Genomic DNA, 27,821 nt, shown 5'->3' on the forward strand with positions numbered 1-27,821 from the left:
TTTCCCTATGAATTTTTGTAATTAGAGGTGTCTCATTAACCAACAGTTGTGTTTTCTGCCTTGTGGCAGTTTATGGAAACTTGATATTTCCAGGTATTTCAGCTCTATCATTTGGATCCTTGACTTTCCTTGCAAGCATTTGTATTTAACCCACAGAGAGATTGGCAGTGAGATGTGGTTCATGTGAATGCTCCTCATAAAAAGCGAGTACAAAAGCAAACAGAACTCCAGGTTCACTGAGGAATAGGAGCAAACCAAGGCTTAACCAGCCATGAGTCAATGCAGAAATGAAGTGCCTATTTATTGGTAAATAAAGGCTGGCTCCCATTCCCTGCTTCCAAGCCCACGTGCCCCCGAGGGGTTTGGAAAGTGGTGATGCAAACTGATGAGTCACAGTTTAGAACAATAGTTTCTTCATGTGAAATGACTCAGGATAAAAGAAAAACAGGTTTTTCAAGAAGCTGATGAAATCACAAAAAAAAAATTAAAATAATAAACCAGTAGGACATCTTGAACCCTGTGCTGAAAGTATATCTGTTTCTAATTGGTAAGGTGGTGGGTGCCTGACATCAGGGGATCAGGTTGTGCCTGTTTTCAGCTCATTTTCTACTTCCACAGCAGGCATGGGGATAACCAGAGCAAAAAAAAAAAAAAAAGTATATGAGCACCATGTATCAAACGACATCTCATTTAACACTGAAGTGTGGTCTTTGTCTGCACCACAGTCCCTGCCCTCTCCTCTTTGCCCAAGAGGGCAGCACTGTGAGGTCTGGTGGGATTTTCTTGGGATGGGAGATGTCCCCTGCCATGGCCCAAAGAGCCTCTTCATGAACTAAGGGCTCTGCTATAAAAATAACATATCCATATTATAGCTGTGTTGTTATCTATAACATCATCCATATTAGACATATCTCTGTTTCCTCCACTGAAGGTGGAATATGCTGCTCTGTAATTTTCATGGCCCCACAAATATCCATTACAGGTGTTTTGTTGAGTATTATTGCAGAAATTATCACCTTAGAAATCTGAATGCAAATATGTACAATTTTTTTTAAGGATTTAATTACAACAGAACAAATAGGCAAAGGGGAAGGCAAGCTACAGTCTGTCAATGAAAACACCATAATCAGATTAATACAGCAGGCCAAAAACCAGGCTTATTTCCTCTCTGCACTATTTGTATCACATGATGGGTAGCCAATTTCCCAATACCCTTCCTCAGCCCTTTGAGTCCTACACTTTGCTGGGTTTGTCTGAAGGAGGAGGGAGCTCCCGTCTTTCTGGGCTGCCGGCATCTCCCCAGCTCCAGGTACTTCATCCTCAGCTCAGGTGTCCTTCCAGTCAGGCATGCTCCCGGGAGGATTCCTGCTCTCACTGCTTTCCTTCCATCCATAGGTGGCAGCAGGCTTTAAAATCTTTAACCTCTCACCACTGATGTTTTTGAAGAGCTCAGGGAGTTGTGCAACGATCTCCAGAACTACTGTGCACAGAGCTGGGGAAAGAGGAACGGATTCTTTTCAAGGAATGAAACGTCCCTTGCAGCTGTTTGCTGAATTGCTGAATTGTGAAGACAAACAGCAGAAAGTCAAACTCGGGAGCAAGAAAGGGCAAACAGGCGCCTGTTTGGGGCCAGCATACCCTTGCAACGAGCAGCAATTTCATCAGATAAGCAGCTCAGGAAGACTAATGTGGTTAGCAGCTTTCCCCTGCAAAAGTATGTGGATGCAAAAAGCTGTGGTGTGGATTTTAGCAGCTCTGCTCTAATTTGCTTCTGTGTGCCTCTGCCTGCAGCTGGGGATCTCTCCTCTCTCTGCCATGGTGCTGCCTGGCTGCTCTCTGGGTCAGCTGAGGTGGCAGGGCCAGCTCTGCGTGCTGGGGACACGGGGACAGGGATGGCTGCTCCTGCTCCAGCAGCACGTGGAGCACACTCTGCTCCATGGTGGTGTCAACTGCAGCTCCAAAGGCTGCTCAGGATCTCCAGGGCTGGCATCTCCTCCCTGATGCCCCCAGCTGCCACAGCAGCTCACTGGCTGCCCTGGGCTGGGCAGGGCTGGGAGCCAGCCTTCCTCCAGCCCCCCAGCCCAGCTCCTGAGCATGGAGGAAGGTGGTCAGCATCACTGTCTCTCCTCACATTGATTTCAGGCTGTGAGTCCCTGCTCGAGCTGCTCAGCACCTCCTGGGGCCCGTGGTGCCGCGTGCCAAGCACACTCCAGTGCCTGACTGTGGTTTGCCTTCTACTCCCATGTGTGTGGTGCCAGCTCACACAAACAAATCAGATCCTGCTGACAAGGACCAAAAGCCACGTGGGCTGGAGGTCAGAGGGCTCCCCAGAATGAGGCACTGAGTCACGGCCACCTCCCAGAGTGATTCATTGGGAATTTGTTGAAGCATGGAGAAGGAAAAGGTCAGCAGCAGGTGCACTGGCCAAGGGTGAGGGAAACCCTCCACAGAAGTTATTATACTTCTAATTAATCACTGCTCCAATTGAAGGAGACATTCTTTTCCACCTGCCCAGTAGCTGATGGGGTGTTGCTGGAACAGTGGTAATGACTCATTTGGAAACCACAAAGGTGACGGGAATTTGGACAGACAATCCTAAATAAAACCTTGCAAGCTTTACAGGGTTCTTGTAAGATTAAATAATAATAAAATTATAGTTGCAGCAGTGCCTATACGCACAGGGAGCTCTGTGACTTGGCCTGGAGGGGAGGCATCCAAAGGAGAAGAAGAAAGCCTGGGTTTGTGGGTGGATGTCTTGAGGCTGTGAAGGAGCAGGATCAGGCTGGTGAGCAGAGGGGCTGGCAGGGGATGTGGTTCTCCTCAGCAGAGACAGACCCCAGCTTTCTGCATGTGCTGGACTGGGGGCTGTGCTCAGCTGAACCTCAGGCAAAGGCATCTTCCCCACATTTACATCCCCAGCCCCATTTTCTGATCCTGTAGGGAAAAGTACATGGAGACTTAAATGTAAGTTTTCCAATAACATGATAAAATACACGTTTTACACAGCTGGCTCTCACAAGGCAAGGAGGATTTCATGTGCAATGCTGGTACCAGTGCTGGGACATGGGACACCAAGGGTGCCATGCAAGGTGACAGGGGCACCGAGGCTGCCACATTCCTGGGCAATCATTAGCCCACACCCCTGGCAAGGGGATGGCAGAGCCCCTGCTGCACTGCAGAGCTCTGGAGGGAAGCACAGCCTCTTGTTTACAGCCACGAGCTGGCTCTGCAGGCACAATTACCCCTATTTTGACACCTCTCAGGAGCACTGAGTGACGGCTCTTGGAGAGGAGCAGCAGCTCCACTCAGGCTGCCGTTGACAGTTCCAGATGACAGGAATATGAAGGCTTAATTGTGATATAATTAAGTTGAAGTGATCATCTCATGTCTGTTTAGTGTCTAACATAAAATGATCTGGTGATCTCAGTCTAGTTTGCAGTGGCCTTTGGTTACAAACCAGGAGTGTGGGGGTGGGAGTGGGTGATGAAATCTTGGGGGAAAAGGGGGTCAGGGAGAGAGGTCCTGCCTGGGCAGTGGAGGCTGCCCAGGAAACTGGGCTTCTGCAGTGTTCTGCCTGTATTTGGGTGGATTTTTGCTTTGCCTCCTCCAGGAACTTCCCAAAGAATGATTTCTGTGTCAGACAGCTGTGAGAACAGCAGTTCTTCATCTGCTGGAGCATAAAATGCAGATTTGTGCATGACACAGGCGGTGGCTGTCCTGTGCTGCTGCCTGGCCTGGGCTGGGAAAGGGGGAGGCCTTCAGCCTGGATCACCCTTGCTGGTCCTGACACCCATCTACCATGATCCCAATACCCAGCACACAAAAAAAAAAAAAAAAATTCAAGATAACCACTATTCAAATCAGTGATGCATACCCCAGCTTCTTGGTAGCTGCCAATGTCATATTTCCTTGGAGGCAAAGTTCAGAGGATGGATCCTATCCAGGATGAGCACCTGCCATGGGGCTGCAGGGAACCCCCTGTGCTCTGAGCACCCCAAGACTGAGCCTTGGTGGTGGCTGGTGCCACACAGAATCACACAGGATCAGAGAATATTCTGAGTTGGAGGAGATCCACAAGAATCATTGAGTACAGATCAGCACACAAGTAAACTCTTCTCTCTCTTCCCATGTGGAATTGGATTTTTCAGCCTTAAATTCTAGGAATATAGCTTTTCATTTACAGATATTCAAGATATCTTGACTATCTGCAGATGAAAAACTATATTTATAGAGCTATCTATCTATAGGTATTTACCCATATAGATTTTCATATATAGATATCTCAAGATATTCATTATAGATGTGCCTGTAATATACTTTTATAAGACTAAAAACCTTTGTAATTTCAGGAAAGTGTGGATGCTGGCATTGGTGGGTTGCTCAGCTGTAATTCCTGAGTAGCTTCTGTGCCTGTGGGTGGGAGCTGACTAAGGAGAAGCTCTTTAACCTACAGCTTCAGCACAGATTTGCTCCTTGGTGGTTTCTGGTGCCACCCAGCCTGGTTTGGTTGTTCTTCTCTCATCGAGGGTAGGGTAGGAAACGTTAGGACAAGTGTCAGGCCATGTTTGTGTTTTAAAGGCATTTCATGTTGGGGTTCAGATCTGCCTTGGGAAAACCCAGCGAGGAGCTGCAGTGAGTGGGGGACATTGATCACAGTTTAAGTGTCACACTCAGTAGAAGTCCTGCTCAGCCTGGGCTCTGATCTGTCATTCCCAGCCTCCTTCTTGTCCTGCTGCTCCCACACACCAAGGGCCTGCAGTTAATTCCAGGAGAAGTTCAGCCATTCCCCTCTGGCTCAAACAGTCCATGCCTTTACCCAGAAAAGATCTCCAAGTGCTTTTTGACTCCGAGCTGGGGATGCCACAGCTTCTGGGCAGCTGAAACAGGGCTCAGTCAAGTGGACTCTGCTCCATCACTACAGCAAATGCTGCTTTTAGTTATTTTCACCATTTCTTTGCATTAGCCACATGGGAAGTAGATGCTGTACAGCCAAGCAGTGTTTGTAGCTGACAAGAGCCCACTATTTCAGACTCTCCACCCTTCTCCTGTGGCTTTGCTGCATTGTTTGCTGCTCTAGGGGTTCATGTGGAGCTCACTAAAGGTGCCAAAGCTGGCAGCCAGAGCAGAGCTGTCCCTCCACAGGCACAGCAAGTGTCACTGCAGGCAGTAGGACAATTTCCTCAGCTGCTCCTAGGCTATCCCAGGGGATGAATTTGCTCTGCAGGCACTCGGTGTAGTCCACATGGCAATGCAAACCAGCCCAGTGGCACTGCACTCCCAAAAATGCTTTCCCCAGCACTGGGATGCCTGCCCAGAGTCAGCAGTGTCCAGGCTGGAGCAGGCACAAGTGGGGTGTTCATCATCAGGATCTTGGCAGTGGCCTTGCTGGGGCCTCATATTCCTGCAGAAAAGAGCATTCTCCACGTGCTGCTACCACAAAAGCTGTTCCTTCATGCCCAGCCCTGTGTCACTCTGGGTCACCTCTTCTCCCTGGTCCAGGGACTGGTCTGGGAGAGTTGAAGTGAGCTGGGGAAAATCCTGTCTGCAGCAGGCTGAGTCTTATTCCTTTATGAAGGTTTTATTTATTTATGGACTTATTTTGTCAGCTCCAGCCTTGCTCCCACCCACCAGCTTGTTGGGTGATGAGCCACCAGGACACCAGGGACAGCCCAGTGTCATTTGAAGGAGCAGTGAGGGCTCTGGTGTTCTGCACCATAACCACCTGTCCATGGGGCTGAAGTGCCAATTTGCCATCAAGCTAGACTTGAAAAGTCATAAAATTGTTGTGGCAACATCTTCACACTGTTTACATCGCTAAGCAAAACCTGTGCATGCACAGAGCACGAGGAAGCTGATCCCCAGGCTGCAGAGGTGCTGAGCATCCTGCCGTGCCTCAGGGTCCATGTCCTCATCCCTGTCCCTGTCCCTGTCCCCCCTGCTGGAGCAGGAGGGTGCCCAGCAGGGCTGTGCAGCACCAGCAGCAGTGAGGGGCAGCTCTCCTGGATCAGAGCCCCTCTCACTGCAGCAGAGCCAACACAAACTGCTCGGAGAGCATCAGGGAGGGAGCATCAGCCCCGCTCTGCCTTCCTGCAGCCAGCTGGCCCAGATCGACCGCAAAACCCCGCAGCCTTCCGAAGAGCAGCAGAGCCTCGAGCAGAGCTGTGGCTGGCGGTGGAGGGGCAGGAAGGAAGCAAGGAAGGAAGGAAAGAAGGGGAGCCGGCCGCTGCCGGGAACCGAGCGGCTCTGCCGGCTGCGATCTGCGGCTCGGCCGGCACCGACACCGGCACCGACACCGGCACCGACACCGGCACCGACACCGACACCGGCACCGGCACCGGCACCGGCACCGACACCGACACCGGCACCGACACCGGCACCGGCACCGGCACCGACACCGGCACCGACACCGACACCGACACCGGCTGCTGCTGCTGCTGCTGCGGTGACTCACGTGTTTCGCAGCCAAGATGATGCTCTCCATGCCGCCAAGTGATGCCTTTGCTTTCCTCCCCTCCCCTCCCCAGGTGAAGGTGCCAAAAGCCTTCCAGTACCTAAAGGGGCTGCAATGATGCTGGAGAGGGACTTTCTATAGGAGCGTGGAGAGACAAGAGAAACGGGAATGGCTTTAAGCTGAAGGGGGGTAGATTTATATTCGATATTAAAAGGGAATTCTTCCCTGTGAGGGTGGTGGGACACTGGAACAGGTTTTCCCATAGAAGCTGTGTCTTCCCCATCCCTGGAAGTGTTCAAGGCCAGGCTGGATGGGGCTTGGAGCAGCCTGGGCTAGTGGAAGGTGTCCCTGCCCATGGCAGGGGGTTGCAAATGAGCTCTAAGGTTCCTTCCAACCCAGTTCAAGCTGTGATTCCATGAGAACTGCACTGAGAGCAGGTGATGGCTCTGGGGATGGCAAAGCAGGGGTTGAGCCCTGTATGGCACTGGCAGTACCACAGCTCCTCTTCTTCATTAGGAAGGAGTTGTGTTCCCTGCTCTGATGGTTTGGGGACACAACTACTCATGCTGGAGTGGGAACTGGGCATCCCCCAGTGCTGCTGAGCTGCACCAGAGCTCAGCTGTGTATGGCACTCGGGCAGTGGGATCAAAGCCAGCATATGGGCAGGGGGCTAGGGATGAGAGGGACAGAGGTGGGGCTGGGCTGGGGGCAGAGGTGTTTCAGTCCAGGCTTTTCTTTCTATTTATGTTTGATTGTGAAACAAATTCGTCTGTGGAGGATCTCGGCCTGTGAATCCTCTTGCTCAGATGGGGGCTAAGAGCATCCTAAAAGGGGCTGCAGTACCCATGGGAGGCCAGGCTTGGAGCAGAGGTCTGCCAGCCAGAGGTGCAGGCAGTGAACTGGTGTCATCCTGCCCACTGCCCTCGGCTTTTGGTGTTTCAGGTGTCATTTGTTCCCCCACCCCAAGAGTTCTGGGCTCTGACTTTTAGTCTGGCGTGAGTCAAACTCTAAGAGCAAAATGTAAATGAAATTGCTGCCTGTGGCTGGCTTTCCACTTGTACCAGATTGCAGGAGCACCCTCGGGGGGACAGCCCTGCTCTGAGTGTCAGGTCCTACAGGGGGACACAGTCACAGCCCCACACAGCCTTCCTGGGAAAGACAAAGAGGCATAAAATGGAGAGAAGGGGATGGGATATTTTGTCAGCAAAGCCCCTGCTCCTGCTGCTTCCCTTCTGAGGGCTGCAGATGCTCATTCCAGCTGGGCTTAGCCTACAGCTGAGTCTGGAAGGTGCTTCAGTTGCTGCTGCAAACAGACTCCTCATTCTTTCCCATCATTCAGCAATGAGACAATTCCTTGCTTATTCACCCCATCAGTACAGCCCTCCATGTCCACAAACCTTTCCTCTGATTCCCTCATTTCCAACAAATTTCTTCCATTGATACAGAAACCAAAAGGCAAAATGAGTTTGTATATGCATGACAATTTCACTTCTGCCAGCCCCCAGCATCGCAGCTCTCCAGCAGCCAGCAAACACCACCCCCAGACTGGAAAATCAGCTGAAATGTGATTTCTGTGAGGGCCCCAGTGTGATTCCTCGGGCTATCAGAGAGTGCTGCCACCTGCCTCAGTGTAAGGTAATTCTGTTTGCTGAAGCAGCTGTTGTCCACTTAATTATCAAGAGGTGAAAACCCTTGCCTAAGCCAAAGACTTTATGAAACAATTAAAAAGAAGCCAGTGAGCAGTCTCAGAGGCCAGTAATGGCATCCTGTGTTGCCCCATCAGGAAGCAGAGAGTTAGACTGAGTTTCAACTCTCAGGTCACATTTTCCAACAGGCAGCTGTGAGCCAGGGGCAGCAGTGACATCTCCCTTGGTGTCAGGTGTGGCTGCAACTTCACCATCACTGAACATCCTCTAATGCTTGGGATGGAAAACACTGCAGATGCCTGTCAGGGCTGGTGGGATGCTGGGTGGGAGCTGTGGCTGTTGATGGAGTGGAGGAGGCGCAGCCACTCTTGGCACACTCTGGTTGTGCCAGTGCCATGCCCTTGCCACTCCCAGCCTGTGCTCCTGGAGCTCAGCTATTTATGCTCCTTTATTTACACTCCTCCTTCCTCCTGGTGTGTTGGCATGAGCTGTTTTTGGAGCTGTTGTGCACCACACACAGAGGACTGGGGAGATGCTCACAGGCTTCAGATCAGAGCAGTGACCTCAGTCCTCACGGCTCAGCAGACATCTTGCTCTTGCTGTGCCAATAAATGTGCCTTGTGGCTGGCTGTGCCCTGGCATCCTTGTGACTCAGCCTGAAATCTCAGCCATGGGTCCTTTTGCTGCTAGGAGAGAGCTGGTGCTGAGCAGGTGATGCTCGTGGCACAGGGATGAGTATCCCCAGCCTGCCTCTGGCCACAGAGTGATGCTGCTTGGCCTGTGCTGCTCCAGAGCTGCTCCCCGTGGGATGGATTAAAAAACCTGCTTGGAACCAGCTCATTGCTCGTGGCTCTCCAGAATAGCCCTTCAGGGGGGCTGGAGCATGCCAGCTCTGTGTGCTGGTCTCTGTGTGTGTCAAGGACTCCTGTGTCCCCCAGCATGGCACCTGGCTCAAGCTGGCTTTGGAAATGCAGGGCACAAGGGCTGGCATCCCTGCTGCTGTGCTTTATCCCCCAAACTTACTCCTTTTAAAGCTGGAGCTGCAAAAATTGCTGATTTCCCTCTTTTAGAAATGCTTTATTTATCCTGCTTTCTTATTAAGGGCAGGAATTCATCCCCTGCCTGACAGTCGCTCTGTGGAGTGTCAGTGTTATTTGTGGTATCCCACACAACAAACACCTATTTATAGCTGAGCATTCTTGGAAGGGGTTTTGGTACCTTGTTGTCTGCAGGGAATTTTCTCTCTTGCAGGGTACAGCACTCCAGCCTGCACAGGGAGATGTTTGGATGGAGCACAGCACGTGGCAGGTCCATTCCCACATGGATGGCTGGTGTCCTCAGCAGCTCTCTCTTGGGAATAATTCTCCTAGGAGTTATGGCTGCAGATGTGTTATTTTGCTTTCTTGACCTGCCATTTTTTCCCCTGGAAAAACTCCATTTCATTGATCTGACCATTTGGAGCTCATTGCAGAGCTGCTGATGACCAGGTGGAACAGCAGCATTTTAACCTCTGCATTTTCTCCTCGTGCTCAGTGTCAGCATTATAAAGTGCCTCTTAAAATGTAAGCACAGGCAGTCAATTACTTTAATCTTTATTACATCTGAATGTACAGCAGCTACTCCTGAGGAAAAAAACTGCATCTGATACTCAGCAGAGTGGGTTTAGCTGGGAAACACCACCCCAGCACTTCGGGAAATGCCAAAATCCCACTTTGGGAAACTCCATCCCAGCACTGCACAGAGCAGCAGAGCTCAGACCCCCCCAGGGCTCGTTTCTCAAGGCACCCACAGCACTAACAGTACCACCAGCACCTGACTTCTGATTTTGGAAGGGAGCTGCATTCCTCTGACCCCCTAATTCCCCTATAAACTCTGGTGTTTGCATGATTTATACCCGATGCAGACAAGGTCCAGGATCTGTGCCCATAGCACCCTCTCATGGATGAGGGATGGGTATGGGCAGAGCTGTGGGCTCACCCTGTGCCCCCAAAACTTGGCTGGGGCCTGGGCACCTCCCCACCATGTCTTCCTGCTGGATCTCCAGCATATTTGGCCATCTCAGGAGAAGGAAGAGCTGCCTGCAACCAGCACCAGTCCCAACTCATCCCAAGCTAAGTTGCCATGGGAAAATGTACCTGTTTAAACCCTCCATGAAAAATGCCTAGTTAGACCCTCCACAAGTCTAGTTTTCAGTTGTGCATTAAACAAACAGGGAATGAGTTTGTCAGATAGAGTTTGGGATGGGCAGGACAGCAGAGGCAGTGCTTGTGAAAACCTCTGGATCAGGCAGGGTCGAGACTGGCTGCAGTGGGATTTTTCCCTTGTTTTGTGGGTTAGTCATAGGTTTGTTTATTTTTTTAGGGATTTTTTTTCTTATTCATCTGTTGCAATCACAGCCGACACATCATTTCACAGCCCTACATGGAAATCCAAGACCAAGGAACTATTTTTAGTGTACAAAATGTCTCTCCTAAATGTATTAACTTTGGAAGAGTAAATATTAAATATGGTCTCATCACATTAGAGGCATTTATGCAGAAGTACAGCACCAGTGGTTTTAATGGTTAGGGGAAATTATGTTATACCACCAGCACTTAATCAAACACAATAAAACAAGGTCTTACTGCAATTCTTTCAGGATAAGCTGAAGGAAAATTAATTCCTTTCCACATCCGTTGCTGATGATTTACTGACACCAGGGGGTATTTGACCCATTAGTATTTATGGTGGCACTTGCAATCTGTATGCAAAACATATAAGGACTAACCTAACATTTATTTTGCAATTAAATTGAAATGATTCTTTGGCTACTCACTCCAAACCCACTCCAAACCAAGGCATTCAGCACCATCTGTGCTGAGGATACTATAGGCAAGCCCTGAGTGAGTACCATAGTGAAGCCCTATGTGCTCTCACTGCCTACAAATACATGTTTAATAATAGCTTTTTGTAACTTTATTGAGGAATCATTTCTCAGGTTGGGCTGTAGGACAGTGTGGTGCTGCTGGTGGAGCCCCAGTGCCCCAGGTCTGCCTGTCCCTGCCCTGCCAGCAGTGCCCTTCATGGCTGGTGGCTCTCCTCTGGTGATGGTGAGGGGCAGTGGGGTTGCTGCCTGGGTTTGGTACTCAGGACTGGGGTCCTGGCCTCGTGGAAATCCCTCCTGCACCTCACTCCTTCAGAAGGCAGCTTGGGGTTTAGCAGGTGTCTGTCTAAACAGAAAGATGTCAGATATGAGCTGCTGGGCTGTTCTTGGTGAGTTGGTCAGCTTGGTTGTTTTATTTCCTGTGAAATGGGGTCTCTGGGAGAGGAGGTGACATACAGAGGTGATGTAGTCTTTTCAGCAGCCCAAAATTCTCTGCCTTTGCTTGCAGGCACTTCTGTTCATTGCCCATTTCCATGATACATCCAGCTGGACCATCCCAGCCATCTCTGGTCTAATGCAGGTGCCAGCAGGCAGGGATGCATCTTCCCAGGAATTTGGCCAGCTCTCTCTTCCATGAGCCTTAAATATTTTGGAGACGAAATCCTTGCCAGTTTGTAAAGATGATGCCTCATGTTCCCCAGCATCAGATCTCTGAGATCCATCTGGGCTTGGCATCATCCCCTTGGACATTTTGGGGCTGGGAAAGGGGTTGCTGATTCAAGTTAAACAGTAACAGTCAGGCTGGCCTTGCTCCTTGCTTTATGGAATTGAACTCCTGAATATCTCCCTGCCTTGAACAGGTGAAAAACTTGCTAGAGAAGGCAACTCTTGAACTGGCTTTTTGACAGGTTCATGCATATTGCTGTGGGCATCACACCTGCACTGAGGGGCTCTGGGGACTAGACTGGAGTTTGAGTTCATCACTGGGGCGCCTGGAGAGCTGTGAGCAAGAACACAGCCCAGTAACAAAATCCTTAGTTTGTGCAATAAACCAATCCTTTCCCTTTTCATTGAAGAGCTAAATGTGAGGCCCATGGTGGTTGCTCCATCCCCAGAAGACCCATCTCAGATGAATGGTTTTGCTCTGACTTCACTGTGCACCATGACCTACCTGATTAATCACTTAACCAACAAATTGAATTAAGTATGTCTACTAAATAGCTCCTTTTCCTTCAGCAGCTTGGGCACTTGGGCAATTTTACAGAAGAAAAATGTGCCAGTAAAGGCCAAAAAAGGTGGAAGAGCCATTCCTTAATTACTCGAATATTTGCTGAAGAAGGCAGCACCCTTGCCTGTGGCCTCCAAACCAGCCAAGCATGCACAAGATGTGGATCCTATTCAAGTTTTTAAAGCTGTGTGATGAGCCCTGTGCTCCCACCACACTCCACAGGTGGAGGGTCAGGCCACAGCCCATATCAGCAGAGTCACAGAATTGGGCTGGAAGGGACCTTAGAAACCATTTAGTTCCCACCTCCTCCCATGGGCAGGGATGCCACTCACTGGATTGGCTGCTGGTTGGCACCAGCAGGATGCAAGGAGTGTCTCACAAACAGGAACACATCACTGGAGTATTTTGGATTTCACAGCTTGCTTTTGCTCCCATGAATAGCAGATCAGGCAGTGTGTTTCCCTGCCTGTTAAACCAGCTCCTGGTGCAAGAAGCTGTTTCTCTGAGCATCCTGTCTCACAGCAGGACTTCCTCTGTGGGCTTTGCTCCAAGTCTGCAAAACAAGACTTAAATCTCCACCAGAAAGGTGGCTACATTGAATTACAGAAACTTTCAGGCATGGGGAACTTTGTGAACATCCTCTTGCTTGGGCTTGCTCTTCCAGCTGTTACAAACGTCTCCAGTTGTGTTTCCCCAAGAGCTGGCTAAGATTTGGCAATGGAAATGCAATGAAAGTTTAAAAATGTGCTGCCCACAGGCAGAGTGGCTGCATCAGCAGGGCTGGACCAGCCCTGCATCCCCACAGAGCTGCATCCCTGGGATGAGCTTGCTCTGTGTGACCATGCTCACTACACCAACACGAGGTACACAGAAAACACTGCTTTATTGACTGCATTAGCCAACACATTGAGGAATGCAAAGGGGTTTCTTTTCATAAGCAATGGGCCATGGTCCCAATGTGTATTAAAGCATACACTGTATCTAAACAGGATGAAAATAATGGCAGACAGAGCTATTCCAAGGCAACACAAATAGCATGCATAATACAGTCTCACACAGAACGAGTTTGATAACATTATATTGCTTTAAGGATTAACTAACATGGAAAATGTACAAAAAGGAGAAATAGGTTTTTGCATTAATGAAAAATACATTTTTTCTCTACAAAGGAATTTCTAATACAAGAAAATAAATATTGCAACATAAGCCAAAAATAATTTAAAATTGCTCTTTTCAATATATTTTCAATATTTCTCTTTTGTATTAACAAATGGCACATCACGTTCTTTGAAACAAAGAAAACAGAAGGGTTTCTCCTCCTGCGACATTCATATCGTTTCCTGTAACTGATGTGAAGTGGATTGGTTTGCATGTGGAATGGTGCAAACTGCAGGGGATTTCCTTAAAGAACAACCAAACCTCATGCCCTGCCCTGTAGCAGCATCGTCCTGCAGCCTGCATCCATCCTGGCTCCATTCTGCATCCAGCCTTGGGGTGAGCTCCATGGGACAGTAGGCATCCTAATCCCATAAAATAGGTGCAAGTGAAAAAAATATAAAAGAAAAGAAAAATGAAAAAAAAAAAAAATCAAAAGATGGGTGTGGGGAAAATGGGAGTGTGGAATGGGAGCTGTCCCGGGGAAACTCCCTCAGCCATCAGGGCTGGGGCTGGTGAGGGGCTGTGCTCCATCAGGGAATGATGCTTTCTGCATCCTCATCTCAACAGTGGCTGCTTCTCCAAGGAAACAGGTGCTCTTACAGTGCAAATGTCAATTCCTGCAGTTTATACATCTTAAAAGATAACATTTCTGTACTAAAATAAACCTTTTTTTCTTCTCTTTCTATTCATTTCAAAATACATTTACATTAACATCAAAAATATTTTCCTTGTGCATTTTCTCTCCAGAACAGCAGACTCCCCTGCTCCCAGGACGCTCCAGGCAGGGGATGCTCTGGGGTGGCTGCAGCCATCCTGCCATGGTCCAGCCCTTGCTCAGCCCCAAAGCTCACCAGAGCCCTTTTCCTCCTCTCTATTCCTGCCATCCCATTCTTCTCCCTGTGCCCCACCAGCTTGCTTAGCTTTCCCCCCATCTCCTGATGGCAAAACACGATGCCTGATGTTTTGGGAGTGTTTCAAACTGTGCTATTGCCCAATGTTGGAGGTGCCAGGTTGGTTGTTCTTTAAAGTTTCCCCATTTTTGCTTTCCTGTACTGAGAAGACAAGTAGTGCAGAAGCTGATGAATGGAACTGTGTACAGTGAAATTTGTGGATTGCTTTTTTTTTAACCATAATTGAGTGAAGCACACGGAAGCAAGATTCATTAAAAGGCAGCATATTGATTATTGTTATGACTCGTATACTAGGATACTGGAGCTAAAGCTAGCAAGCCTGATAAGATAAACTAAGTCCTATTTACTGTATTTAACATTATCTGAACATACTGAGCCTTAATTAATGAGCAGATTTTCATTTCCAAACCTCAATGGATTATGCTAATTTATAACAAAGGTAGTTCCTGTTTTGTTGGTATTTTGTTGTTTTTTTGTTTTCTTTTTTTTTCCCCCGCTAATAACTTGTGTCACATTTTCCCATCTGAGGAAGATTCCTTCCCAGGCACGGTCAGTCTCAGCCAGGTGAGTGTTGGGCTTAGGCAGGACTGGGCATCCCACCCACAGCCCCCACCGGTCGCCGTGTCTGGGATCAGCTGGGCTGTCATCGCTGATCTTCGCTGCAATTTGATCAATAATAAGGACTTTGGAAGGCTGATAAAGATGATGATCTACTCTAAAACATCAATCGAAATAGTCTCAGAGTTTCAAAAAGAAAGCTCACAGTGAAATGAGCAAAAAGCATCGGAAACCAAAATGGCAGGATGCGGTCTCGGAGCAGCAGCATCCCTCGGAGCAAGCTTGGAACCTAACGCCGCAGCAGTGTGGTATGAGTGTGTCTTTAGTCCTTGGTTGCTAAATAACTTCCAATTTTTTTTTTTTTTCATAATGACAAGTTTCCGGTTTCTGGCTGTGCTGCTTGACTGTCAAAATATTTCTTTGGCATCCACAAAATTCTTTGACTGATTGGTTTGACAATTGCAAGGTTTTTTTGTTTAGTGATGGGTTTTAACCGGTTGCAGAAGTGTCCCAGGTTTGGGTTGGTTTTGTGGTTTTTTTTTTTTAGTTTTTTTTAAAACATTTTTTATTTTTAAAAAACAACAACAACAAAAGTTTCAGTGAATTCCTTTTTTTTTTTTTGTTCCCTGAGCTCACACTGGGGTCACTCCAATAAAACACGTAGCATGACTTAACTGTGACCTTTGAAGCCAAAACCGAAGTAATGGTGCAATTAAGTGCAAACATGGAAATTCGCCTGACTTATAGGTAACATGGGCTTTTAAACAACATTTAAGGCTTATTGGGGACATTTTATGCATTAAATTATTGTAGTATTTATAATGTCAGCTTCTGTGAATCACCCCCCCACAACGAGTCAACAGCTTGTAACCAGGATTTAAGGTCAAAAAAAAAAACCAAAACAAAACAAAGGATGGAGAGGAATAAATTCACCATTTCCATTGTAGCATTTAGAAGGAAAACATAATGGTGGTGGCAACATAGTTTCCCCTCAGTGACGGCACATTTGGCCTTGGGGCCATGGTTTTGGTTTGCAAGGGGGATTTCAAATGTACTGCCCTGGCATGGTAGGACCACGGCAGCATTGGAGGGAAGCATGGGCAAAAAAATTGCTCAGCCTCCTGGGTTACACCAACCCTGACTCCCCATGGTGGTTTTAAAGGATGCTTTCTTCCTCCATCCTGCCCCACATTTCCATTCTCCACTTGGTGATCCATTCACCTGAGTAAATCACTTCAGTGTTTCAAAGAACCTCACTAGGGGCATGAACGGGGAGGACTTTTGCATCCTGGCCCCTGGACGGATCCCAACCAGATGGAAAGGTGAGGGGAAAAATAATGACCAAGAGGTTTTTTTCCCTAAAAATAGAAATGTAACATTGCTCTCTTCCACCCCAAGCGTTTTCCTCCAACAAGCTTTTTGTGCTTTAGTCATTATTTATTTTAGAATCGCTTATTTCGCTTCCTTCTCTCCGTACACACAGGTGGGAATTTCCCCTCCCACAGCTGGCCACTGCCGGACCCTCTATTGCTCCCTGCTCTGAGGGCAACCGTCCCAGGCAGAAATCTGCCCCTCATTAAATAATGCCCATTAACTGAACTGTCATCCCTGCAGAAAGCACAGGCACCGGCACCCTCCACCCTCTCAGCGCCCTCAACATTGGTCCTGCCGGGTGCCGGCTCACGTTCCCAGGCAGTGGGGTCTGGCAGGGAGCCGGGGAGGGACCACTGCTGTCACAGTCGTCAATGTCGGTGAAGCTGAAGCTGTATCTCAGGCGTATCAAGAAGAGAAAGACAACAGTGCCGAATTTCCAACTATATACACATATTAAAAACCCCCCTCGCCGTGATACCAGGCAGAAATTGGACATGGCAGTTGGAACTGGGCTGAGGCCTCGCAGCCGGCGCGGTCGGAGGAGTTAGGAGGCCAGGATGCTCATCCTGACGATGTCCTCGCCGGCCGCCTCCAGCTGGCCCCGCTGTGCCCGGCCGCTGTGGGACTCCCCGTCCGAGTCGCTCATCTCGGCATCGGAGAAGTATCCGTCCGTGTCGGCCTCGAAGCGCCGCAGGGGAGCTCCGCCAGCGCCCTCGGCCTTGGGGGGCTGTGACCGCCGCGCCCCCCGGCTCTCCTTTGGTAATTTGAACCGCACGATGGTTTTGGGGCTACCTATGGAGTCAGGCACTTTGGCCGCGGGGCTGGGCTCCGGCTGAGCGCAGCGCGGCGTCTCCTCCTCCTCCTCCTTGCTGGCGCAGCCCCGTGTCCCAGCAGGGGGATGAGGCTCGCTGGCTTTCTGGAGAGAGCCCTTCCTGGCCACCTTTTTGGCCTCCCCCGTCCCTTTGCGGTCGGCGGGGAGCTTTGCCGCCCCTTTTTCCGACTTGCTGGGTCTGGAATCCAGAGCGAAGGGCTTGGCGGGATCCTCCGACAAGCTGCTGGCGTTGTTAGTCCAGGGCTCTGAGCCCTCCGGGTGGCCCCCGCCCACTGCACAGGGGCTGCTCCTCGGCAGCTTTTTCTTAGTGTTCGTTCTCGTTCTGCTTTTCACTTTCTTTGTGGTCTCGCTCTGCCTGAACGGGGACCTGAGGGAATGGTCCATCATGAAGCTCAGCAAGGTCTCCTCATCCTGGAGGAGCTCCTCGGAGAGGCCAGGGGTGCTGGCCTCGTGGTGGGCATTGTTGAGTGACCACTCGCTCATTGCCATGTTCTCCGCAGTGATCTGCACTGACTGTGCCAACCAGCTGTTGAAGAAAGTCCCATCGATGGGGAAGGAGGTTGACAAGCCTGGGAAAAACACAAGAGTGGAAGATTGCTTCAGAAGCCAGGAACAGCCATGTTGCCCTCTGTCACCATCACCCACTTCACCAAAACTCCCTGGCACTGGAGAAACACTTGAAAGATCAACTACAACACACTGGACACAGAGCAGGGGTTACTCCAGCACTAGAGCTGAACTTGGGGTGCGCTGGGGTCACAGCACAACAACCCAAGCAGTCCCTCACATCCAGCTCTCCACAAACCTCCCTGAACCCAAACCAAGCTTCCTCCTTCAGTGAAGATGACAACGAATGACACATCCCAGCACAGGTGGAAACATTCTCATGCAAAGGTGGACAACAAACAATTCAAGTGTAAGTTAAAAAATATGGTGATAGGGCAAGACAGGGGAATGACAGGTTCCCCAGGAAGCAGCTGCTGCAAGGCAACCCCCAGAGCCAGGCAGCCAGCATGGTAATGGGACCACTGCTACATCTGCAGGTCTGAGAACATCTGAGAAGGCATGGAAACTGAAGAAGAGGAGCAGAGATGAAGGCTGGAATGGAAAAAGCTGAAAAACTTCCTGATAATGATCACTGAGAGCAAGAGTGAGCACTGTGGGCTGGGCTAATTGGGTCCAATTAGTAATGGGAAAGGTGCACACCTACACAGGCACAGGCAGTTTTAATCTCTGAAACAGAAACCCACGGGTTCCACATCTGAGTTGGTTTTGTGGATGGAGGAAAAATGAGGTTTGATTTTGGATTTCAGGAAGAGCTTTCCTTTGAAACAGTCAGTCTGGCAACAGAGAGGGAAAGAGCAGTGGCCTGGGCAGGGTGACTCATGCTGATAGCAGTGTCAGCCTTACATCACCCTCACCTGTGAGCAGCAACACAGGCTGTGACCCTGCACCTCCTGCAACTCACCCCAGCCTTTTTGGAGAAGACAGCACCCATCCTGACAGCAGCCCAAGGCAGGGAAGGTGAAGGAGGAGCAAGGATGAAGTTTGGCCATTGTGTGGTACCCAAACACCAAAAAGCCCAAGTTTTGTGGGCAAGAGCACTGCCCAGCTCACCTTCCCCAGCCCTGCTCTGATGACAGCAGCCCCAAGGGATGCTTCAAGCCCTTCACAAAATGCAGGAGGTAACAAGACCTTGGTGAAGCTTTGGGTCAAGTTGCCTGGTTTCCCAAGCTCATAGCCATGCAGTCTTCCTCTGAGATTCTCCAGCCTCCATTGTTTGCTGGATTTTGCCCCAGTAAATCCAAAACTTTAGCAAAGAACAGAGCAGAGACAGAATGAGTGCAAAAGCCCCATTTCCAAAGGTCCAACAGCCAAAGGTCCAACAAAGCAGAGCAAGGCAGGGAGGTCCAGACCACCAGACCTCCTACGGAAATGTTCTGTACCCCCTGGAGGGTTTTACAGCATCTCCAGACTGCCTGAGAGCCTCAAAGGACCAGCACTCCCCCGTGCCCTGGCAGCTAGGCACACATGAACTCATCACCTTCTGCCTCTGCTGCTGGAGGTGGCAGCACCAGAGGAAGTAAAGCAACAACCCAATTCCATGTAAAAACCATATGCAGTTGTCAAGGACCTTGTCCAAAACAACCTTTTAGGTGATGGGGACCTGCTGGAGGTGGCTGCAGCATGTGTAGGGCCAGGCTCCTCACCCCTGAGCAAATTCAAGAGATGGATGAGCTTTGTGCCTGACTCCTGGATGCTCCTGCACCACTGGCACAACCAGCATGGCCATACATGCCATGGATGGTACACAAAACCTCACAGCCCACGTGCTGTACTCACCATCACTGCACAGCACAGAAGGCACAGGGCAGCAGCCCTACCGTGGGGTGGGTAAGTCTGATTTTATCACCTGAAAGTGAAATCCCGCTCCAGCAGCACATCACCGGTTTGTAACACATTCTCCCAATCCTGCAGCTACAGGGGGAATTTTAAATCCCCTGCCCTGCCAGCAAGCATGTTTCTGAGCCAGTCTCTCTAGTAGGACCTGGATGATTCAGGCTGATTCCCACAAAAGTGAGATGGAAAGTGTAACTCCACCGTGTTACATGCAGGAGGGATCAGGGGCTGGGACTCTTAACCCTGCTCCCCCAAAAGAGGGAGCCTCCAGCATCGCGGGTCAGCTCTGCGCCATAAAATCAGACTTACCCAGTTGTCCCAAAACAGTTTCGTTGATCGATTTCCTTTTCTCTGTCTTCTCAGGACTATTTTTTCTACCATCTCTTCCTTTCCTTCTTGGGTCACTTTTCTTACCCTTTGTCTTCTTCCCAGTTTGTTCTGGCATTTTTTAGAAAAAAAGGAAAACGCTGTGTGAGACGAGGCATCAGGGATGCTGCGGTGAGCGAGTTCCCCGGGGCACACCCCTGCAGTGGAGACCTGCAAACACCTCCAAGCCAAAGGGAGAGCAAGGGCCATTCTTTGGCCAGCTGTAGGCTAGGGTCTCTACATCTTAAGAAAATCTGAATCCTGTAGGTTATAAAAAAAATGAGATTTTAGCCTTAGAGAAGAGTGGCCACAATGGCAGCCCCACTGAAGGCAGGTGGCTTGCTGGAGATTCTACAGCCACAGACCTGGAGAGCAGGACTATGGGGTGAGGACCCACTAGGGAGTAACCCCAAATCCTGCCCAGACACCTTGCAGAAGCCATAGTGACCTACAAACCTGGTGCTGTGTCACCCATCACCAACAGGAGCATCTCCAGAAGGGATTCAGCTGCACAGCCAGACTGACAGAGCAAAGGTACCAGCAGTTTTAAAGCCAACCTTGATCTGACCTTTTGGCAAAACTGTGCAGGAGTGAAAAAACCCCAAAGTGATATAGGTACATGAAGTAGGAAAGATGACCAGGACTGTCTATGGAAAGGCAGGGATCTAACTCTTTGCTATAAAGACATTCAGCTAAAAATTAGCATTTCCTAAATGGCTTTGAACTTCTACTGGATTTATTCCTCTTGGGCAAACGGGACAAATACCCTATAAAAGTACAACTTGTATTGCCAAGTAAAATACTTTCAGCAGTTTTTACTTACTCTGTTAGGCCATTCTCCCCCAGAAATCCATGCTAAAACTACTGTTAATGTTCAGAGAAGGAAGGATATCGCCCTAAAACCAAAATGTGGGTGGCTCATGGAAATGGAGGCAAAACAGGCAGTTTTTCATAGTCTGGCCCATTGGCTAAACAATGATCTTAAGGAAGAAATCAGTTTATTGTGTGAGCCAGCAGCAAATCCTCAGCAGAGAGGCCATGGGGTGGATGGGTCAGAGGGAATAACCTCGGTTCTCCCCCTGCAGCAGCAGTGGAAATGTACTGGGTGGGCAGGGGAGGGAATTTGCATTGCACCTGCCTGAGTCTGAATTAACAGAGGATTTACAGTCCTGGAGTTGCCAGCCAGGAACCCCTCCTGACCAAAGGACTTACAAGAAAGAAAGAAAGAGAGGCAAAAGCAAATTTGGTATTTGCTACGTTTCTGCCAAGTAATGGGAGGAAGGCAGACACATTTTTCACTTCGCTTACAAAATCAAAATCTAACTTTGTTTAGACAGCACAACGGGGCTAAAGAGAAACCCGAGCAGCACTTTTTGAAGAGGAACCTGTCAAAATAGTAGCCGTGTTTCAAAGCCAGACAGTGTTTACTTTCCACTCAGTGCAAGAAAAATACAGGGAAGAGAGGAAGGTTCATTTTACACGGGAAGTTCTCACTGATTTTATTAAGAATCTCCTGCTTAAATGATCATTTGACAGCGGGAAAAATAAACCTCTCCTGTTCTGAGTTTTGTGTGGGAGCCAGTCCAAAAAAACCTTTGTGCCAAAACCATCTTTGGAACAACCCCAACAGATCTCAGTTGATGGCTACTGTAACAGCAGCTAAAAACTGGCCTCATCCTGGTGAAATAATGGAGACTTCTTCCTTTCTCCCAGGAACCCCAGCAATGGATGGGGGAACATTCTGGTCAGGAGCTGTGGGGGAGGATGCTAACAGAACCATTCCCCCCTTCCAAACCAGTGAGTGCTTTGTAGTGCTGGAAAAGGCAGCAGTGAGTTATCCAAAGCTTTGGTTTCACTGGATGCTGAGTATCTGCAGTTCCTGGTGTGGTCTTGGCAGGGGAACTCCTCGTGAGCTCAGGACACTCCACAGACTGATGCTGAAAGGCACTCGGGTCCCTAATGTCCCCCTGGCATGGGAAGGACCCAGATGCCCAAAACACCTGGAGATGCCAGGACCAAATTCCTGGAGCTGGGTTGTTTCCCTGGCAGCAAGAACTCATGGAAGCTGGGTCACAGAGGAAGCAGTCAGTCCCTGCTCAGGCTCAACCAGTAAGTCCATCCTGGGAGAGACAAGCAGCTCAGCTCGGTTGGTTCAGAGTGGAAAAGTGCAAACACCAGCCAGGTAGGGCAGGAGAGAAGAGCATCTGCATCATAAGGTCTGAAGTGATCCCTACACACCAATCCCTGTACAAGCAACCCTCTCACTGTGGGTTTGTCTCTGATCACTCACCTTTAGGCAGAACAAACACCATGGGCACAGCAGCCATGCTTTTCCTCAAGTACACCCATAACATTTTTGGGAAGGGCAATTGCACAGCACTGACACTGAGCAATGCAGACAACCCCAAACCCCCATCAGCAGAGCTTCAACATCAGCTCCCCATCATTGGCTGGCATCTGCACCCCACTCGTGAAGCTCCCAGCTCACCTACTCCCACTCTCCCTGGGAGGAACTGCTGGCTCCCATCCCACTGGCTGCATCAGAGAGGGTTGGACATGTACTCCCAAGGCATTTTGGGGAACACAGGTCCCCAAGAGCATTTCCAGTTATCTAACACCCTGTCTGCAAGAGAGGAGAGCTTAAAAACCCATCCTGGCAAACTACCCTGTGCCTATCTCCTTCTGAGAGCTGCAAATGCTGGGCTGGGTTTGCCCAGCTGAACTAAAGAGCATCCTCAAGTCCCCTGTGATGCCTCCAAAACCCTCAGAAGCTGGCAGTGACAGCACATGGCAGGTGGTGCTCCTGGCAGGGATGCTGCTGGCTGGGACAGTGAGGTGGGGGTCCAGCTCAGGAATAATGTGCACATTATACCCTGGGTGCCAGGGAATGGATGTGCAGTGTGGGATCCCCAGTAATGCACACACCATTTGTGTGTGTTCAGGCTGCTGAGCTGTACCTCTGGTCCAGCAAGGACATGCAGAGCAATTCAGAGTATGCCAGGGACTGGGATCTGCAGGACCCCCATCACCCCAGAGCACACCCTGGGGCCCCACCTCTGCCTGGCCTTGGCTATCAACAGGAATTTGCATGGGCCTGACTCACAGACATCTCAGCACACACATTCCTCAGCCTCCAAAACTTCAGTCAAAGGAGACTTTTGTCAAGGAAAGTTCAGCCCAGACAGTTCCTGAAGAAACCCCAACCATGTGATGGCTTCAAACACAACTCCAAAGCCACAAACACAACAACCGTCGGAAGCAGCTGCCAAAGCACCAGATGCTGCTGCTGGAAAAACTCTTCTGCAGCCACAGGGGCTGCTCTGCCCTGCCACAGGAGGCACAGGATGAGAGGGAGGAGGGAGCAGGAGCTGTGGGCTCCGGCACTGCTTGTGCAAAAGGAAAAAAAGTAGGACAAAAGGAAACCAGCTTTATTTCAGCTCCTTAATAAAAGTTGGCAGAGGCTTTGCAGCCAGCAGCAGGATCTCCACTAAGGGGCAAGTGAAGCAGGGAGCTGCAGCTGACCAGAGCTAAAGGAGCTGGTCTCCTGGAGCAACAGACTCCCCACCAGCAGCTTAACCCTTGGTTCTTGACACAATGCTCAGAGGCATCTGCAAAGAGGCTGAGGCAGGGCTCCCAGCCCGTGCCAGGGAGCCAGCTGCAGAGCAGCCCCGTGCCCAGGATGTGCCATCTCCTCCCAAGCAGTCCCAGCTCACAAAAGTCCAAATACTGTCTTAGCACCCCCACCTAAGCAAATGCTTGGTCCTTCTGAGTGATTTCTGGGAAGGGGAGGATCAAGAGGGATCTGTGAAAGCAAATAGCTCCAGCACTCCAGTCACCCAGAGTCTGGCTTTATTGAGTGTTTCTGAGTCAATATATCAACCATGCCAAAATAACACATCAGGGGAGGGGGCAGCTCTGGCTTCCCTGGCACACAATTTGGCTTCAGTGGGAAGCATCTGTGAGAATGAGTTTTGTGGTACTGACCTGGGTAAAGATCTTTCTCAATAAGCTTCATCTGGAGATGGAAGATCTGCTCCTGCAGTTTACAAATGGTGTGTTTCATTTTCTCCCGTCTTGTCACCATGTAACAGAGATTTCTAACCTACAGAAACACAAGAAACAGTGTCTGGTTTAGGCAGGGTCAAAGCAGGTCCCCTCAAGCTGTGCTGCTGCTCCTGCTGCCCAGGGAAATCCCCACTCCCTGGGATTCCATCCTTTTCACCTCACCATCATCTGTGCTGCTCTCCTCCCATGGCCCTTTGGGTGAGCCAGGGCTGGCAGAGAGGGCTCTTGATCCAAACTGTGTGGTACATATGGGAAAAGCCATGCAGTGAATCATTCCAAGCCCAAACACCTCTGTCCTGGCTCCATCAGCCAGGACCCCACAGTGGGCAGGGGAGGCTGGGAAGGAAGATGAGGAAGATGCTGTAGAAGGGGCATTTAACACAGTCATGGACAGGGCCAGCACCAACACCTGAACATTGTGCTGAGTCCTTGGCCCAGCAGCTGCATCATGCTCATGTCCTGTTCACACCTGACACGGCCACCTGCACAAAAAATGCCAAATTCAATGAAGCAGCTTGGTGCCCCCAGTTCTCATACACAAACTGCACCTTGAGCAGGGAGGGATAAACCCTCTTCCCACATCCAGTGCAGGGGAGGGACTGAGCTGGGATGGGGATGTCAGAGCCTCACAGAACTGCCCTAAAGCAGATACCAGGGAAAAGCACAGAAAACACAGCAAAATACCCTGGGGGTGCTGACCCAGGTCAGCAGCTGCAGCAGCTCCCTGCTTCAAATCTGGCCCCTCCACATGGTTATTCACACTTGCTCCACAGCTACCTGCAAATCACTGGTGCATTCTGTCCCAGTTCAAGACCTTTCATTAACCTGGCAGTGGGGTTGGAATAAGATGATCTTTTAAGGTCCCTTCCAACCCAACCCATTCTGTGATTATCTGAAGCTCTAAACACAAACAGCAAAGCACAAAATATAACTGCTCACATGAGCCCTGCAGCAGCAGCGGCTAAACCCTGCTGCTGATAAACACCCCCAGCAGCACAAGGTGACAGAATTATTGCTGATAACTCCTGGCACTTCTTGAGTTTCAGTGTCCTGCTTTTGCCAGCCCCACGTCAGGGTGGCTGGAGAGCCAGGCTCTGGCACTGCTGCCACAATGGACACCAAGGCCTTTGGAGCAAGCAGAGGCTTTCAGCTGCAGAGCATAAAATGCTAATGGCAGCTAACAGGATTTGACAGCATTTACTCAGCTTTTTGATGCTCTGAAGGAGCAAAGCTGCCTGTAATAAGGTAAGGAGGAGGTGGCCTGAATAGAGGAACATGCACATAGTTATGTCCACACCCACATGTGACCTTGATGTCTTCGATTCCTCCCCCTCCTCATGCTCACACTCTTCTCTGCAGGGAATATTTCCAGGCTTGGGGAACTGTCCCAGTGTGGCCAGGAGCCTCTCACAATGACACAGCAAGCCAGGACATCATCCCACACTCACCTCATATCTGCCACCACAGGCTGTGAGGGCAGCAGGACAACTGCAGGCAACCCCTGCCTCACATAAGGACAATTTGGGAATGTTTAGAAAAAAAGGAGAAGAAGCTGCTCTTTTTTTGTTGTTGTTGTTGTTGTTGAATCCCCTAGCTGTAAATACAAGGCAGGGAGTTCTATAGCATATTTTACTATGTTCTCTTTTTTTTCTTTCTGGATTGGAGAAAACATGAAACTATTTCTTTATGAAGAAAACAACTGCTTCTGGCAACCTGATTCTCCAAGAGTTTGGCCATATCTCTTCCCTATGATTTGATATTCCTGGAAGAAAACATTACTTTAGCTTTGCTTAGAAACTGCTGGTATTTACCCACACTTACACAGCTCAACACCACCCAGGGCTGCTTCCCCAAGCCAAGTTTAGATGCTGGTGTGAAAGCCTGGAAACCACAGCTTTTTGTTAAAGTTAATTTAAACACCCAGTCCTTGGAAAAAGCTTTTTTTTAAAGGCAAAGAGGGTTTAAAAAAAAGGCCAAAAATAAAATGGGGTGACTGTATTAGGATTCCCAGGTAATACCAGGTAATAGCTTTAATTTGCTAACACTGTGAAGTACAGAAATGTCAGGGATTAAGAAATGACAGAGAGAACCATCATCACTATGGCTGTCCCCATGTCATCTGCTCTCTGCTTCTGCCTCTGCAACTCCAGGACCCCTACACCATGACCAGCCCCAAAATCACTTCTGCCAGATTAATTGCTGAAATTGCTAAAATCCAACATGATGTCCTCTGAAAACCTTCAGAGCCTTCCAGGCTGCTCCTCTCTGATCCCAGTTTGATGTGATTCCTCACTACTTGCTAGTGAACCAGGGTGGCAGTGACCTGCCAGGTGCAGGATCAGATACCTGGGATGCTCTGCCCACAGTTGGATTTAAACCCCTATCACCCATCTGAGCACTGGACTTTGATCTGGCTGGTGTTTATTGTTCCACTCTTGGAAGCAGAACAAACAAACAGCTCTTCCAGGGACAGGCAGTGAAACCTGGCAGGGAGTTGCTAAGCAGAGGCTGAATGCTGATGGGCACACCCCACAAAGCCTGGAGGCAACTCTGGAAAATGAGAAATCTGGTAAAACACGTAGTTTTGACACAAAGAAATCAAAGAGAAACTGCCATGAGCAAAGCATGGTACCCAGGGATGCACAGTGGTTCAGTGCAGCTGGAAAAGCCAAGCTGGCAACAAAAGGAAGCAGCAGGAGGCAAAGCAGCCTGGTTTAGATTTGCAGTATAGAGCAGATGAGGGGGAAAAGTGAGTTGAACTTGTCACCCTCGGATCAGGCAGATGCAGCCTGTTGCTGGAGACCCACTAATGGTGGCACCAGCCCAGCACAACACAGAGATGGAAATGTGGTAAGTAAAGGCAGGAACAAAGGGGGACAGACTGGCAGAGGGATGGCAAAGATGACCACAGGGATGAAAGCCACAGAATCACAGAAAATAGTTCAACAGGTTCAAATCCAACTATTTCCACACAGAAGAAGGCTCTTGGGCTCCAGGATCCACACGGGACTGGGTGCAGCAGGGGACCAGGGCAGGCTGGTCCAAAGCTGAACCCCCACCTGGACATGGACACAGTGCCCACCCACACTGCCCCTTCCCCCCACAGGTTCAGTTATGCTGCAGACCCACAGCAGATTGAAGAGAGGGCTCAGGGACATGCAGGGCCAGCATCCCCACCACCTTCACCTCCCAGGGAACAGCATGTCACCTACTGCACCCTCAGCCCCTGCTCAGGAAACCACAGCATCATATCCACCAGGTCAGAACAATGCTATTCTCCTGCTTTCCTTCCTCCTAGAGACTCCCTAAGCTGTGGGTGGGGGGTCTAACAGGGATGTGGGCAAGGGCAGTGGATTCACCCCTCTGGCAGGGGCAGGAGAGAGGGGACCAGGCAGGGCTTGGGTATTAAGCAAAGCAAGTGAAGGAGCTTGGGCTGTGCGTGCCAAGCTTGGCATCCCTGCCCTGCCTGTCCCTGTGCCACTGCTGCAGTGTGCTACACCCATGTGCCTCCCCAGCAGCAGCACTACTGCACCTGTCCCCTCTCTGCCATCTCACCCCAGGTTCTGTGTGTGCTGCTTCTTCCCCTGTGCCTCTTCCTCTTGCTGCTTCTCACCTTCCAGCTGCTCCTCCTCTCCAGCCTCTGCCCCATCCCTGCTCCTGCCCACTGTGTGCAGCAAGCCCAGCCCAGGGAGCACTGGCACCACTTGGGCACTGCTGCTCCACCAATGCTCCCTCTCACCCAAAAAGCTGCTGTGGAGGCTGCTGCTTCCTCTGCTCTGGCTGGGAGGATTCCAGGATGTCCTGCACCACTGGGAGCTGCAGGTGCTGCATCCTCTGGCCTGGCTCTGCCTCTGCTCCCTGAGGAGCTGACCCACTTTTGGCTGCAGCAGGGCAGGGCATGCCCAGTCCCACTGGCCCTGCTCTCACTCTGCTTTCACTCATCTTTGATGTTTAATGTAAGTAAATGAT

The 27,821-nt window shown here is 49.9% G+C and overlaps 1 protein-coding gene across 1 annotated transcript in view; it reads right to left on the bottom strand.

Annotated features, from left to right (window-relative positions):
• Positions 1-13,052: 13,052 nt before the first annotated feature.
• JADE2 (jade family PHD finger 2) overlaps positions 13,053-27,821 on the bottom strand; it is a 72,464-nt gene continuing 57,695 nt past the window's right edge. The window contains 3 exon segments of the mRNA XM_066560475.1: positions 13,053-17,590; positions 19,731-19,859; positions 23,772-23,889. Coding sequence (XP_066416572.1) covers positions 16,734-17,590; positions 19,731-19,859; positions 23,772-23,889 — 1,104 coding nt within the window. The 3' untranslated portion in view covers positions 13,053-16,733.

The sequence above is a fragment of the Molothrus aeneus genome, chromosome 15 (genome assembly GCF_037042795.1).
Source record: "Molothrus aeneus isolate 106 chromosome 15, BPBGC_Maene_1.0, whole genome shotgun sequence".
NCBI classification, from domain to species: domain Eukaryota; kingdom Metazoa; phylum Chordata; class Aves; order Passeriformes; family Icteridae; genus Molothrus; species Molothrus aeneus.